General features: G+C 35.8%; 1 protein-coding gene across 1 annotated transcript; it reads left to right on the top strand.

Annotated features, from left to right (window-relative positions):
* The first annotated feature begins 14,761 nt into the window (after positions 1-14,761).
* LOC139840458 (uncharacterized) lies at positions 14,762-16,088 on the top strand. Its single transcript, XM_071830723.1, has 2 exons — positions 14,762-14,908; positions 15,006-16,088. The coding sequence occupies exons 1-2, from the start codon at positions 14,762-14,764 to the stop codon at positions 16,086-16,088; spliced, it is 1,230 nt and encodes a 409-aa protein (XP_071686824.1).
* The last annotated feature ends 710 nt before the right edge of the window (positions 16,089-16,798 follow it).

Here is a 16,798-nt window from a genome sequence, read left to right as displayed (position 1 = left end):
TTGTAAACAAGATTCACATACATCAAACGAGTCCATCTCATTTGATTTCAAAAGTCCATTCTTTTGAAGTGTACGCATTTGATTCTTGTTTATGTGACCAAGGCGACAATGCCATAAGTAGGAATCACTCAAATCCCTTTTGAGTTTCTTGGTGCTAGTATGGTATATTGAGCTACTAGATGATGTATCATTATGAACCAATTCATAAATTCCATTTGAAGGCGAAGCCTTAAAATAGAATACATTATCTAAATAAACGTGGATATCATCATTAACAAAATTAAGATAAAAACCACATTGTTTTAAACGGGAAACTGAAATAATGTTTCGACATAAATCCGGTGCATACAAAACATTGTTCAAAATAAGTTCCAAACCACTTGGAAGCTTTAATACAAAGTCTCCTTGAGCCTTCACTTGCACTTTGGCTCCATTACCCATAAAGAGACTTTATGTTCCCGCTTGCTTGCTACTTCTTTTGAACCCCTGCAAAGAATTGCAAATGTGAGTTCCACATCCAGTGTCTAATACCCATGTATTAGAAGAAGTAATACTAAGCTCTATATATACCATATATATATTACCTGAGGTTTGCCCCGCATCCCTCTTCTCCTTCAACTCCTTAAGGTAGACCGGGCAGTTGCGTTTCCAGTGACCCATTTCACCGCAACCGAAGCACGGGTCTTCCTTGGGGTTTGCTTGTCCGGCAACCTTTTGCTTCTTGTTCTTATTTTTGGTTGGGGTAACCATCCTCCCCTTTCCCTTGCCTTGATGGGCGGGTCCTTTCCTCTTAGCCGCCTTTGGCTTAGAGGTGTTATTACCTTTGGACCCACCATCATTGATCATTAGCACGGGTGAAGCCCTCTTACCCATGCTAGTTTCTGCCATCCTAAGCATGCCATGAAGTTCGGCAATGGTCTTATCCATCCCATTCATATTGTAATTAATTACAAATTGGTCAAACCTCTTTGACAAGGATTTTAGGATAAGATCCGTGGCTAGCTCATTAGATATGTTGAGATTAAGACGGTTTGCGCGATCAATGAGGCTTTTCATCTTAAGGACATAAGATGAAACGGATTGGGAGTCGTCCATACGACATTCATGAAGCGCTCGAACGGTCTCGAAGCGCTCGACACGTGCTTGTTGAAGGAACATCTCCTTCAATTGCGTGATCATGTCGTATGCAGTATGATGCTCGAAATCCTTTTGGAGTTCGGGTATCATAGTCCCAAGCATTAGGCAGGCGACTTGCACCGAATCGGCGCAATACTTATCCCAATAAGCCATGCCTTCCGTATCATCCTCGTCGGGTTGATAGGGAATGGGGTCTTCCAACACATACGCCTTATCCTCAAGTTTGAGGACAATCCTAAGATTGCGGAACCAATCCATAAAGTTCGTATGGTTGAGTTTGTCTTTCTCGAGGAGAGACCTTAACGATAGGTTGTTCAAGTTAATGGGTGCGTTTTGCATGTTGTTGTTATTGGCAGCCATATACAAAATTTAACAAAGTTCATTTAAGTATCATTTTAAATTTAATAAACAATACCCTTTAAATATTATTTGACTTATTAAATATTAGAATCCAACGGTAAATCAAATTTCGGTTAGGTGACCTTTATCCCGTTATTTGATTCAGCTAGGTAGTCATTATATGACAATTGCAATCCTTTTGCAACTTCTAAGTTATGGGATCATGCAATCCTTTTGCATGGCATATTATCCCATCAACGCCTATTTGTTCATCATGCTTCGGTGACCCTAAGTTCATGATTCCCAAATCAAGTCGTCCTACTTGTGCTAACGTGTAAATTCAACTTACTAGTGGTTAGGTGACCTTTATCCCACAAGTGTGCGAAATTCACCTCAATCATATTAGTTTGCTCATAACGGTTAGGTGACCTTTATCCCATTAAGAGTTCCCTAATATTTTTAAGTGTTTCCACAAAAGGATGGCGTTAAACTTGTTTACCTTGTTTTAGTTTTAAAGGGATTTTCTGCTTTCTTTATTCTAGTTTAAGAAAACATATATGCCATACACCAACATGCATTTAGTGTATGGTTTATTTGAAATCCATTTTCAAGTCTAGTAATTTTAGCCAATTACTTGATATAAACCATTTTATATGTGCAATCCGTTTCTAATTCTTAATAACCATTTATTAACGTCTTTTGCCATTTGAATTTAACCAATTAAATTGTCATTTTAGTTTGTTGTTAACTTGTGTGATTAACTTGTAGCATACATACAATCCACAATCATACAATAAACAACCAAGCATGCAAAATAACATGTTCACAATCAAGCCTTTTGGTAAGCATTTTGTTTAGCCGAAAACAAAATGCCACCGGGTAAGGGGTAATTACACAAAGTAGGAGATTTCAAATCTCCCACTTAACCTTGCATCCAAATGTTTCTTCATGTGTTCTTCAAGTCTTCATCATTCTTCATCATTTTACAAAATATATCCTAATACATTTTGTCTAAAAAATGAAATTACAACCTAATCTATTTTACATACAAATATAAAATAAATTACATAACCAAATGAATTATTACATGCCAAATGAATAAATATTATTACAAACCAATTGAATAAATATCAATCAACCATGCATGCAACCAAACACAAGGTCGAGGCTTAGATTGTGAACATCATCAACATAAGTGATAGGCAATACAGAATCACAAGTGATTGGAAACACAGAATCACAAGTGATCTGCAACACAGAATCACAAGTGATTGGCAATACAGAATCACAAGTGATCGGCAACACAGAATCACAAGTGATTTTGGCCAAAATGACAAACCACTCAAAACTGAAAATTTTACATTCTACTTCATGCATGTTCATAGAATGCAAAATTATAGTGGGTTTAATAACCACCTTGAAGCATATTTCAACAACTTCGGCTCTGATACCATTGTTGGGATTTAACAAGTTTCATAATACTTATAATCATTCAAGAAATAAGTTTTGCGGAAGCGTAAAATTACCATTTTAAAACTTGTAAATCTTTAACCAATTAAAGTTAAATCCCAATTAGGATCAAGTTGTGAAATATACTTACAAAACACAAGGGAGTATAGATGTTATACCTTCTCCAAGATAGGAGGTTAAAAGGATGATGAAGATGGAGCTTAGTAAGTGCGAAAACTCCAAGCTTTTGATGCACCAACACCACCCTTAAGTTATGTTAGGATTAACACACTTAAGCTCTTATAAAACCAAGCTAGAAACCTCTTCTATTTGCGGAGAAAATTCAGCCAGCAGCAACCCGGAAATGATGATGAATGCAAGCCTCAAAATGATGAGACCTCAAGAGATTATACCCCAAACATTACCCAACACCTAATACTATGGTTAGGATTTATTTACACTTGAAAACAAGCTTTCAAACAAGCCTAAGAACTCTCTTTTCTTACCCAAAATTTCGGCCAGAATGCCGCTCAAAAAGGGAGAGTGTTTTTCTTATATCTTTCTTGTTTGAAAATGCATGTAGTCTTGTATTACTTGAGTCAAAGCATGGGTAGATTAATTAAGCATGTGTATGTGATATTGTGTCATCTCAAAAGTAGCAAAAGAGCATGGGTGAGACCCCTTGGTCTCTCCAAAACCGTCCCCCATGAAGGGGTTTTATAAAATTTGCAACTTTTTAATTTTTATAAACTTGTTGCTAAATAATATACCATGCATTGTTACTTATATTTTATAAACCCTTTTATAAAATGTATCACAACATAACTATTTAATCTTGCAAATAATTAAATGTTTATCATATAAATTATCCAAATAATTTATCTCAAGTAATAATATTTTAGAAAACCGATTTTCTAAAATCCAAGTGTCGCGTATTCATTTAATGATCCATTCATTAAGAATAAATACGATTAAGGTGTTGGTAAGCTTGTTATTGGGTATGACCCGACTTGGATCATAACATAGTGGCCACATTAATTTAACATGTCTCTCGGGCATACGAAATACCTTCACTTAACTGGTAGGTAGTACCCGAATTTAAACTTATAAAACGCTAATATGAAGAAAAAGCTTTTATAAATGAGTTCACATTATGCTACAAAATACTATTGACTACTCTTAATATTCTGTATGATTAACTCGATTCAGTTGACTATTTTGAAGGAAATGGCACCGACTACTCGACACACCATGAATATGAGCGAAGAGGAATTTCGTACTTTTCTTGCTGCAAACATAGCTGCAGTACAGGCTGCGCTACATACCAACAATAACTCTGAATCTAGCAATGCAGCTAACGGCGCAAGAAATCGTGTAGGATGCACCTACAAAGAATTCACTGCCTGCAAACCTTTGGAATTTGATGGAACCGAAGGACCAATTGGATTGAAACGGTGGACCGAGAAAGTCGAATCGGTGTTTGCCATAAGTAAGTGTACTGAAGAGGACAAAGTTAAGTACGCTACGCATACCTTCACAGGTACTGCGTTAACGTGGTGGAACACCTATCTTGAACAGGTAGGACAAAATGCTGCTTACGCACTACCGTGGTCGGCATTCAAGCAATTGATGAACGAGCAGTACCGTCCTAGAAACGAAGTCAATAAACTCAAGGCAGAACTTAGAGAGTTACGAACACAAGGGTTCGACGTAACCACATATGAACGACGATTTACAGAGTTGTGCCTATTGTGTCCGGGAGCATTCGAAGATGAAGAAGAGAAGATCGACGCGTTTGTAAAAGGGTTACCAGTAAGGATTCAAGAAGATGTAAGTTCACACGAGCCCGCTTCTACACAGAAGGCAAGTCGAATGGCTCATAAACTCAAAAATCAGATTGAGGGAAGAATTAAAGAGCAGGCGGCCGAAGAAGCCAACATGAAACAACTCAAGAAGAAGTGGGAGGAAAACGGTGACAAGAGTCACCAGTACAACAACAACAACAATAATTACAACTACAATCGCAACAACTATCCCAACAACCGCAACAACAATCGTAACAATAACCGCAATTTTAACAATAACTACAACAAACATCCCAACAACAACAACAACTACAATAACCATTTCAACAACAATAACAATCCCAACAACAACCTCAATAACAACAACGGCAACAAAAACCAAAAACAGCCATGTTATAGGTGTGAAGAAAATCATCAGGGGTTTTGCACGACATTTTGCAACAGGTGTAAAAGAAATGGTCATAGCGCGACAAATTGTGAGGTCTACGGACCAAAGTTTAACAGAACTAAAGGAACAAATAATGTCGGAACAAGTAATGCCGAAACGAATAGTGACGGAGCAAGTAATACCAACGCTGTTTGTTATAAATGTGAAAAACCGGGCCACATTATTAGAAATTGCCCGAATCAGGGGAATACTAATGGGCAGGGCCGTGGAAGAGATTTCAATATTAATGCGGCAGAAGCACAGGAAGATCCTGAGCTTGTTACGAGTACGTTTCTTATTGACGATAAATCTGCTTATGTTTTATTTGATTCGGGTGCGGATAGAAGCTATATGAGTAGAGAATTTTGTGCTAAATTAAGTTGCCCATTGACGCCTTTGGATAGTAAATTTTTACTCGAATTAGCAAACGGTAAATTAATTTCAGCAGATAATATATGTCGGGAGAGAGAAATTAAACTGGGGGATGAATCGTTTAAAATTGATTTAATACCAATCGAGTTAGGGAGTTTTGATGTAATAATTGGCATGGACTAGTTGAAAAAGGTGAGAGCAGAGGTCGTTTGTTACAAAAATGTGATTCGCATTATGCGTGAAAAAGGAAAACCTTTAATGGTGTACGGAGAAAAGAACAACGCGAAATTAAATCTTATTAGTAGTTTGAAGGCGCAAAAACTAATAAGAAAAGGTTGTTACGTCATTCTAGCACACATCGAGGAAGTTAAACCTGAAGAAAAGAACATCAGTGATGTTCCCGTCGCAAAAGAATTTCCCGATGTATTTCCGAAAGAATTACCGGGATTACCCCCACATCGATCCGTTGAATTTCAAATAGACCTTGTTCCAGGAGCTGCACCAATAGCTCGTGCTCCATACAGACTCACACCCATCGAAATGAAAGAATTACAAAGTCAGTTACAGGAACTTTTAGAGCGTGGTTTCATTCGACCAAGCACATCACCATGGGGAGCTCCTGTTTTGTTTGTCAAGAAGAAAGATGGTACATTCAGGTTGTGTATCGACTACCGAGAGTTGAACAAACTTACCATTAAGAATCGCTACCCACTACCGAGAATCGACGACTTATTTGATCAACTACAAGGCTCGTCTGTTTATTCGAAGATTGATTTACGTTCTGGATTTCATCAAATGCGGGTGAAGGAGGATGATATTCCAAAGACTGCTTTTAGGACGCGTTACGGTCATTACGAGTTTATGGTTATGCCGTTTGGATTAACTAACGCACCAGCTGTGTTCATGGACCTCATGAACTGAGTGTGTGGGCCATATCTTGACAAGTTTGTCATTGTTTTCATCGATGACATACTTATTTACTCGAAGAATGATCAAGAGCAAGAAGAACATTTGAGAAAAGTGCTAGAGTTACTGAGAAAAGAAAAACTGCACGCTAAGTTTTCAAAGTGTGCATTTTGGTTGGAAGAAGTTCAATTCCTCGGTCACATAGTGAACAAAGAAGGTATTCAGGTGGATCCAGCAAAGATTGAAACCGTTGAAAAGTGGGAAACCCCGAAAACTCCGAAACACATACGCCAATTTTTAGGACTAGCTGGTTACTACAGAAGGTTCATCCAAGACTTTTCCAGAATAGCAAAACCCTTAACTGCATTAACGCATAAAGGGAAGAAATTTGAATGGAAAGATGAACAAGAGAAAGCGTTTCAATTGTTAAAGAAAAAGTTAACTACGGCACCTATATTGTCATTACCTGAAGGGAATGATGATTTTGTGATATATTGTGACGCCTCAAAGCAAGGTATCGGTTGTGTATGAATGCAACGAACGAAAGTAATTGCTTATGCGTCTAGACAATTGAAGATTCATGAACAGAATTATACGACGCATGATTTGGAATTAGGCGCGGTTGTTTTTGCATTAAAGACTTGGAGGCACTACTTATATGGGGTCAAAAGTATTATATATACCAACCACAAAAGTCTTCAACACATATTTAATCAGAAAAAACTGAATATGAGGCAGCGTAGGTGGATTAAATTGTTGAATGATTACGACTTTGAGATTCGTTACCACCCGGGGAAGGCAAATGTGGTAGCCGACGCCTTGAGCAGAAAGGACAGAGAACCCATTCGTGTAAAATCTATGAATATAATGATTCACACTAGCCTTACTACTCAAATAAAGGAGGCGCAACAAGGAGTTTTAAAAGAGGAAAACTTGAAGGATGAAATACCCAAAGGATCGGAGAAACATCTTAATATTCGGGAAGACGGAACCCGGTATAGGGCTGAAAGAATTTGGGTACCAAAATTTGGAGATATGAGAGAAATGGTACTTAGAGAAGCTCATAAAACCAGATACTCAATACATCCTGGAACGGAGAAGATGTACAAGGATCTCAAGAAAGATTTTTGGTGGCCAGGTATGAAAGCCGATGTTGCTAAATACGTAGGAGAATGTTTGACATGTTCTAAGGTCAAAGCTGAGCATCAGAAATCATCAGGACTACTTCAACAACCCGAAATCCTGGAATGGAAATGGGAAAACATTACCATGGATTTCATCACTAAATTACCAAGGACTGCAAGTGGTTTTGATACTATTTGGGTAATAGTTGATCGTCTCACCAAATCAGCACACTTCCTGCCAATAAGAGAAGATGACAAGATGGAGAAGTTAGCACGACTGTATTTGAAGGAAGTCGTCTCCAGACATGAAATACCAATCTCTATTATCTCTGATAGGGATGGCAGATTTATTTCAAGATTCTGGCAGACATTACAGCAAGCATTAGGAACTCGTCTAGACATGAGCACTGCCTATCATCCACAAACGGATGGGTAGAGCGAAAGGACGATACAAACACTTAAAGACATGCTACGAGCATGTGTTATTGATTTCGGAAACAGTTGGGATCGACATCTACCGTTAGCATAATTTTCCTACAACAACAGCTACCATTTAAGCATTGAGATGGCGCCGTTTGAAGCACTTTATGGTAGAAAGTGCAGGTCTCCGATTTTTTGGAGTGAAGTGGGGGATAGACAGATTACGGGTCCGGAGATAATACAAGAAACTACCGAGAAGATCATCCAAATTCAACAACGGTTGAAAACCGCCCAAAGTCGACAAAAGAGCTACGCCGACATTAAAAGAAAAGATATAGAATTTGAAATTGGAGAGATGGTCATGCTTAAGGTTGCACCTTGGAAATGCGTTGTTCGATTTGGTAAACGAGAAAAATTAAATCCAAGGTATATAGGACCATTCAAGATTATTGATCGTGTCGGACCAGCAGCTTACCGACTTGAGTTACCTCAACAACTCGCGGCTGTACATAACACTTTTCACGTCTCAAATTTGAAGAAATGTTTTGCTAAAGAATATCTCACTATTCCGTTAAACGAAATCCAAATCAACAAAAAACTTCAATTCATCGAAGAACCCGTCGAAATAATGGATCGTGAGGTTAAAAGACTTAAGCAAAACAAGATACCAATTGTTAAGGTTCGATGAAAAGCTCGTAGAGGACCCGAGTTCACCTGGGAATGAGAAGATCAGATGAAGAAGAAGTACCCGCACTTATTTACAAAAGATACGTCAACACCTTCAACTGCTTAAAATTTCGGGACGAAATTTATTTAACGGGTAGGTACTGTAGTGACCCGAACATTTCCATGTTTATTTATATTAAATGAAATTGATATTTACATGATTAAGTGTTCCCAATGAAATTGAAATAGGTTTTATATGGACAATTGACCACACAAGTTGACCGGTGATTCACGAACGTTAAAACTTGTAAAAACTATATGATGACATATATATGGATATATATATATATATAGTTAACATGATATTATGATAAGTATGTATCTCATTAGGTATTTTAACAATGAGTTATATACATAAAATTGAGTTTATTGAATTAAGAAACTCGAAACGATATATATAACGATTATCGTTATAATAACGTCTTACTAAATACATATGAATCATATTAAGATATTGATACACTATGTTTAATCATGATAAATGATAAGTAAACATGTCATTATGTATATTAACAATGAACTACATATGTAAAAACAAGACTACTAACTTAAGGTTTTCGAAACGAGACATATATGTAACGATTATCGTTGTAACGACATTTAAATGTATATATATCATATTAAGATATAGTAATATATCATAATATCATGATAATATAATAATTTAACATCTCATTAGATATAATAAACATTGGGTTAACAACATTTAACAAGATTTTTAACTTAAATGTTTCAAATCAACATTTACATGTAACGACTAACGATGACTTAACGACTCAGTTAAAATGTATATACATGTAGTGTTTTAATATGTATTCATACACTTTTGAAAGACTTCAAGACACTTATCAAAATACTTCTACTTAACAAAAATGCTTACAATTACATCCTCGTTCAGTTTCATCAACAATTCTACTCGTATGCACCCGTATTCGTACTCATACTCGTACAATACACAACTTTTAGATGTATGTACTATTAGTATATACACTCCAATGATCAGCTCTTAGCAGCCCATGTGAGTCACCTAACACATGTGGGAACCATCATTTGGCAACTAGCATGAAATATCTCATAAAATTACAAAAATATGAGTAATCATTCATGACTTATTTACATGAAAACAAAATTACACATCCTTTATATCTAATCCATATACCAACGACCAAAAATACCTACAAACACTTTCATTCTTCAAATTTATTCATCTAAGTGATCTCTCTCAAGTTCTATCTTCAAGTTCTAAGTGTTCTTCATAAATTCTATAAGTTCTAGTTTCATTACTCCCTTTTTAAATGCTTTTGCAATATATATTTTTGGGACTGAGAATACATGCGCTTTTATAAATGTTTTACGAAATAGACACAAGTAATAAAAACTACATTATATGGTTGAATGATCGAAGCCGAATATGCCCCTTTTTGCTTGGTAGCCTAAGAATTAGGGAACATCACTAATTTTGAGAATTAGTGCATGCCTAATTGACGCGAATCCTAAAGATAGATCTATTGGGCCTAACGAACCCCATCCAAAGTACCGGATGCTTTAGTACTTCGAATTCATTTTTATCATGTCCGAAGGATTTCCCGGAATGATAGGGGATATTCTTATATGCATCTTGTTAATGTCAGTTACCAGGTGTTCACCATATGAATGATTTTTATCTCTATGTATGGGATGTATATTGAAATATGAAATCTTGTGGTCTATTATTATGATTTGATAATATATAGGTTAAACCTATAACTCACCAACATTTTTGTTGAAGTTTTAAGCATGTTTATTCTCAGGTGATTATTAAGAGCTTCCGCTGTTGCATACTAAAATAAGGACAAGATTTGGAGTCCATGCTTGTATGATATTATGTAAAAACTGCATTCAAGAAACTTATTTTTGATGTAATATATTCTTATTGTAAACCATTATGTAATGGTCGTGTGTAAACGGTATATTTTAGATTATCATTATTTGATAATCTACGTAATACTTTTTAAACCTTTATAGATAAAATAAAGGTTATGATTGTTTTAAAAATGAATGCAGTCTTTGAAAAACGTCTCATATAGAGGTCAAAACCTCGCGACAAAATCAATTAATATGGAACGTTTATAATCAATATGAACGGGACATTTCAATAGTGGTGGTTTGTATTTGGGGTTCGACAGGGTAGAACATGTAGTGTAAATGATTGGGCTTTTGCAGGTTCTAGAGGGTGATTTAAGGTGATAGGTTGGTACAACAAAAATATGATGCAGTAGCAGCAATTTACCATAGTTGCAGGAGATTCTCAAGCTGTTTTACAGCTGAAACAGTAATCAGAATGGTGCAGCTGCAGTAGCAGTTCAAGGGCAGTTTAATGGGTTGATGATGGTTCGTGTTGATGGTGGTTTCTCGTTGAAGGTGATACTTCGACTGTGATGATGGCCACTTGTTGGAATAGAAACAAGGGAATAGATAGAGGAGGTGATATGGTAGTTGTAAGTTAAAGTGGTGATGTGAGGTGGGTTTCTTGATGACTATGGTTTCATCGAACAAAAGAATTAAGCAGTAGCACAAGGATAGCTGTAACGAGTAAAAGGATTCGATGGTGGTGAAGGTTTTTATTCAGAAGGTGATACCCAAGGTGGGTATTTATATATCTGTAAGTAATATATGTATGTATCTTAATATCTCCGTTTTTTCCATTATCAATTGCAATAATGTGTATATATATATATAATATGTTAATTAACAATTACTACAACATTAAGATTCAATCATAATTTGTTTTATAGTTAAGATTGGGATATTCGATCAGGATATTTTCAATTAATAAACAGTTTAAAAGCAGATTTAGGTATTCAATATTGGTACGATTGATTTGGTTTGTAGTACAGCTATGTCAACAACAATTTCAATCAGAAGAAAATTAGAAAGGAGAAAGGACTTGAAACAGATTCGTACGCTTTACTGATATTGATGGCTAACAAATTTTGTATCTGTCTGTTTGATTTTTCTCATTGAATTGCAGAAGGAATCTATAAAGTGTGAGTATACAATGGATGATGTAAGAAGATTGGATTAAGGGTTGTCTGTAGTAAAGATTGTGGTCGACAATAATATTCGGGCAGGAGTAGAAGACGGAAGAAAATGAAGAAAAATATGAAAAGTGATCTAGACTTATAACTGAATTGTACCTGTAGTTGTTTTGTAGTGAATTGGAGTAGACAGAATGAATTTCATGAGGAGGGAATGAAGAAGAAAAATTAAAAGTGGATTGTGATTGATAACAGATTCGTACTACATTTTGAATTTAATATCTTACAATTTTTGTTATATATTTTGATCTGATGTGTGGTGTGGGCTTTTGCTCAGTTTTAATATAATCATCTTTCCAAAACCAAAACCAACAATTTTTGGTATCTGACAGAATTTTATATTTAATGTTGATTCCTAATAGATCATACACGTTCTTATATATAATATTAATAATATTAATAAATATAAATATATGAAATAATAATAATACAGTTAATAATATTAGAAATAATAAAAATACTACTACTAATAATAATAGTAACAATACTAATACTAATAATAATATTATTGATAACGATGCTAATAATGATAATAATTATATGACAAATTGTATGTATCAAATTTTATATCTATAAAACAATAATATTAATTACAAAAATGATAGTAAAATAATAATTTTAGTGTTAATACAACAACTATATTTTAATTTGTAATTAAATTTAACATATATATATATTCTTAATTATGTACTATATATTATATAATAATCTATCTTAAATTTTAATATTTATACATTTTAATATATCATAATATAATTAATAATTATTTTTAGTAATCATATATATTCAAACTAATATATATTTATAATTATGTTTTAAATATCAAGTAGTTTTATATATTAAGTATATATGTTGAAACAATTACCTCAGAGTTTATCATTTAATACTTTGTAATTGTTTTTGCAAGTTATTATATATATACATATTTATTATAACTACGGTTCGTGAATCGTCGGAAATGGTCGAAGTTAAATGAATGCAAGAAAACAGTTCAAAAATTTTGGGACTCAACCTAACAGACTTTTCTTATCGTGTCAAAATCATTAAATCGTATCGAGAGATTGGTTTAAAATTAGTCGAAAATTTCCGGGTCATTACAACTATAAATACAATTAGTATAAATACGTTTAGTATAAATACGAAGATTAAGAGAATAAACATATTATGCATAAATAATAAATTTTAAGAATAAACATTAGTATGCATGAAATAAATAATGATTAATTGCATAAGTAATCATAAATGTTAGATAACATAAATATAAATGTTAGTGAAGTTAAGAGTTATATTACAGAAATATAATTCAGGCGGTATAACCGACCATATATAACTTAAATAACATAAATATAAATGTTAGTGAAGTTAATAAAAGTTAGATTACATAAATATAATTCAAGCGGTATAACCGACCATATATAACTTAAATAACATAAATATAAATGTTAGTGAAGTTAATTAAAGTTAGATTACATAAATATAATTCAGGCGGTATAACCGACCATATATAACTTAAATAACATAAATATAATTGTTAATGAAGTTAATAAAAGTTAGATTACAGAAATATAATTTTACGTATGATGATAATAATATTTACCTTACTAATCATTATTGAAATTAAATCATTGGGTGGGTTAACCATCATTCTTGTGTTCAAAACCAGAGAAACCGCACTAGAATTGGTGAATCAACCGAACCACCCACTAAGAAGATGGCTTTGTAAGGTCACGATTTGGGACGAAGAAAGCTGGCCGGACGGTAGAATGGTATGGTTGCGTATCTCAGGTGTCCCCCCTCAATGCTGGACAGAAAATACGTTCATGGACATCGCTGAATGGTGGGGAACTGTCTTTGAACTGGACAACTGCTCTTTGAAGGGAAATCAAAAACTACTGTATGGGAGAGCATATGTGAGATTACAGGAACCGGATAGAGTTAATGATACTTTAAAGTTAAAACATAGATCCAGGTTTTTCTTCATCAATATTATCGAAGAAGGGAAACAATGCCCTGATCTCGATAAGATTGATCTAGAAAATGATGACTCATCAACACAATCTGACTATAGCTCCGATTACATCGACTCAGGCGAGTTCTCCTGCAGTGGTGACGAATCGGATTACCAGTCGGAGGGAACGGTAAAGTGTAATCAAAATGAACCTGTTGATAAGGAAAAATGGAGGACAATAATGGGAACAACGAAAGAAGTCACAATTCAGAAAATGAAAACATTAACGAAAATATAGGTGGCGTCGGTGCCGGAGTTTACGACGGTGCCGGATGTGTAAACATTCATGACTCAGGAGAAGATCAAGAGTCTGCATTTTTTGGGGTTGGAAATCTTTTTGTGGAAGATGAAAAGTTCGTGGGAGAAAGTGTAGTTCATAGTCCCAAAAAGGTTGGCGGGTCCCATGGGGAAAATAATACGGCGCACGGGGTAACATTGGAAGGAAAGTATTCTACTCGAATTGAAAACATTGAAACTCTCGTGGCAGATAGTGAAGATCATGGTCCCAAAAAGGTTAGCGTGTCACATGGGGAAAAAAATACGGCGCGTGGGTCTACAGTGGATGGAAAGTGTTTTAGTGGCATTCAAACTCCTATACATGATGGGCCTATGCAAAAAAAGCCCAATTGTTGATGAACGTGTACGTCTGGAAAAAAACAGGCATGTTCGTGCATCTAATGGGCCGGATGGGCCTTTTTCTATAAATTCTCCCAGCCCAAGTTGCAGACCTGGTATCGTGGTTTCAAATAACCCAATTGATGATATTCCAAATTCGTTTCCTACCGATAATATAGGTCGCGGAGGAGAAGTGAAAAAAGGAAAAGAAAAAAAAAGAAGAGAAAAAAGGGGAAACTGTTGCAAGTCAATCGAGAAATAGTTCCAAAACATCTGAGGCTTCTTTCTGTAAAGGGTGCTACTGGGAATTGATCGGTAATTGGAAAGCTTCTTCCAGAATTAAAAGGTTGCATTGTATGGCTAGAGATAAATCATGTCTGGAGGATAAAAGGAAATCGAGATGCAAAAATTGTGGATCCAGGACTGGAAGTAAGCATACTGTCCAAATTTCAAAATCTCACGGTAATGCTTCATCGGCTGATCATTCAATTAGCAGTGTGGAAGTTAGAGAATTTGGGGAGCAAATCGGGTTGAGGTGGCCCAACTTCAACCCACAGTAAGTTCACCTCTTTTTGTCGTCTGTATTATTTGATTATGAAGATACTCTCTGTTAATGTTCGTGGTTTCGGAGTTGAAGGGAAATTTGGGTGGGTCAAGGTCTTATGTTGTGCGGAAAGGCTTGATGTGGCCGTTTTTCAGGAAACAAAGTGTAGAAACTTAGAAGACGGGTGGGTGCAAAACCTTTGGGGTATTAATCACTTTGGTTATGCCCAGAGAGAAGCTATAGGGAATTCCGGGGGTATGTTAGTAATCTGGGACTCTTCTAGGTTCACGGTAAATAATGCGTTTGGAAATAGTTTCTTCATTGCAATTCGGGGGGTTTGGATCGGGTCTGGTGTTGAATCCTTAATTGTCAACATTTATGGACCCCATTCCGATAGAGATAAGAAAGAGATGTGGTTAGATTTAGACAAACTTCTGCAGGGTGTTGATTATCCGTGTGTCTTATGTGGTGACTTTAACGAAGTACGATTGCCTTCGGAACTGTTAAATTGTAGATTCAATAAAGTGCGTGCTTCTCGTTTTAATGACTTCATTGATAGGAATTTTTTGATTGAGATACCGATTAACGGTAGACGATTTACTCGTATCAGTGATAATGGTTTGAAATTTAGCAAGCTCGATAGGTTCCTTGTAAATGAAAAGTTTATTGAGCTTTGGGACGACCTCTCGATTATGATTTTAGATAGAAGGGAATCGGACCATTGTCCCCTTATCCTTAGGGACAAGCGTATTGATTTTGGGCCGAAACCTTTTAAAGTGTTCGACGAATGGTTGAATCGTGATGGAATTGATCGGATCATTATAGAGGCTTGGGGTAAGTGTGTCCGTAGCACTAGAAAAGATTGTGTTTTTAGGGATAAACTTAAAAATGTTAAATGTGATTTGAGGACTTGGAGTAAAAGTGAATTCGGGATTATTGATCGAGAAATAAAAGGATTGAAAGACGAGGTCGATAAATGGGAAGTTAGAGCCGAGCAAGGGGGTCTAAATGATGTAGATAGAGAGTGTTGGTTAAATTGCCGTAGGAAATGGATTGATAAAGAGAAATCTAAGGCAAATATGCTTAGACAAAAGGCTCGGATTAAGTGGGTATTGGAAGGCGATGAGAATACGAAATAATTTCACTCTTCAATTAGGCGCAAGTATAATAAATGTAATATCCGCGGTCTAAACGTTGATGGTTCTTGGAACGAGGACCCAAATATCGTAAAAGCATCGGTTTACAATCATTTTCGTGGCCTGTTCATGCAACAGGTATCTACCAGGCCGTCGCTACTGGGCTGTTTTGGGCCGAATGGGCCTATCTTGAGCAGCATCTCAGCTACTGCTGCTTGCGAGTTGGAAATGAGCTTCTCAGAGAGTGAAATTTGGGCAGCGGTAAATGAGTGCGGTAGTTCTAAGGCCCCCGGGCCGGATGGTTTCAACCTTGGCTTTTTTAAAAAGTTTTGGTACATTGTTAAAGACGACCTTGTTGATGCAATTCATACCTTCTTGGACACCGGGGACATTTCTAAGGGTTGTAACGCATCCTTCATCACGCTTGTTCCAAAGAAGCTCGAACCGATTGGACTTAATGAATACCGACCCATTAGCTTAATCGGTTGCTATTATAAAATTGTGGCAAAGTTGCTTTCAAACAGGCTCAAAAGGGTGATTCCAAACCTCGTGGGGTACGAGCAAAGTGCTTTTATTAAAGGTAGAAATATCATGGACGGAGCACTAATCGCAAATGAGACTCTCGATTATTTAAAGAATAAAAAGTCTAAAAGCCTCGTATTTAAAGTTGATTTTGAAAAGGCCTTCGATTGCCTCAATTGGGATTTCTTACT

The sequence above is a fragment of the Rutidosis leptorrhynchoides genome, chromosome 4, assembly GCF_046630445.1.
Source record: "Rutidosis leptorrhynchoides isolate AG116_Rl617_1_P2 chromosome 4, CSIRO_AGI_Rlap_v1, whole genome shotgun sequence".
Taxonomy (NCBI): Eukaryota; Viridiplantae; Streptophyta; class Magnoliopsida; order Asterales; family Asteraceae; genus Rutidosis; species Rutidosis leptorrhynchoides.
This window is presented reverse-complemented; position numbering and strand designations above follow the sequence as displayed.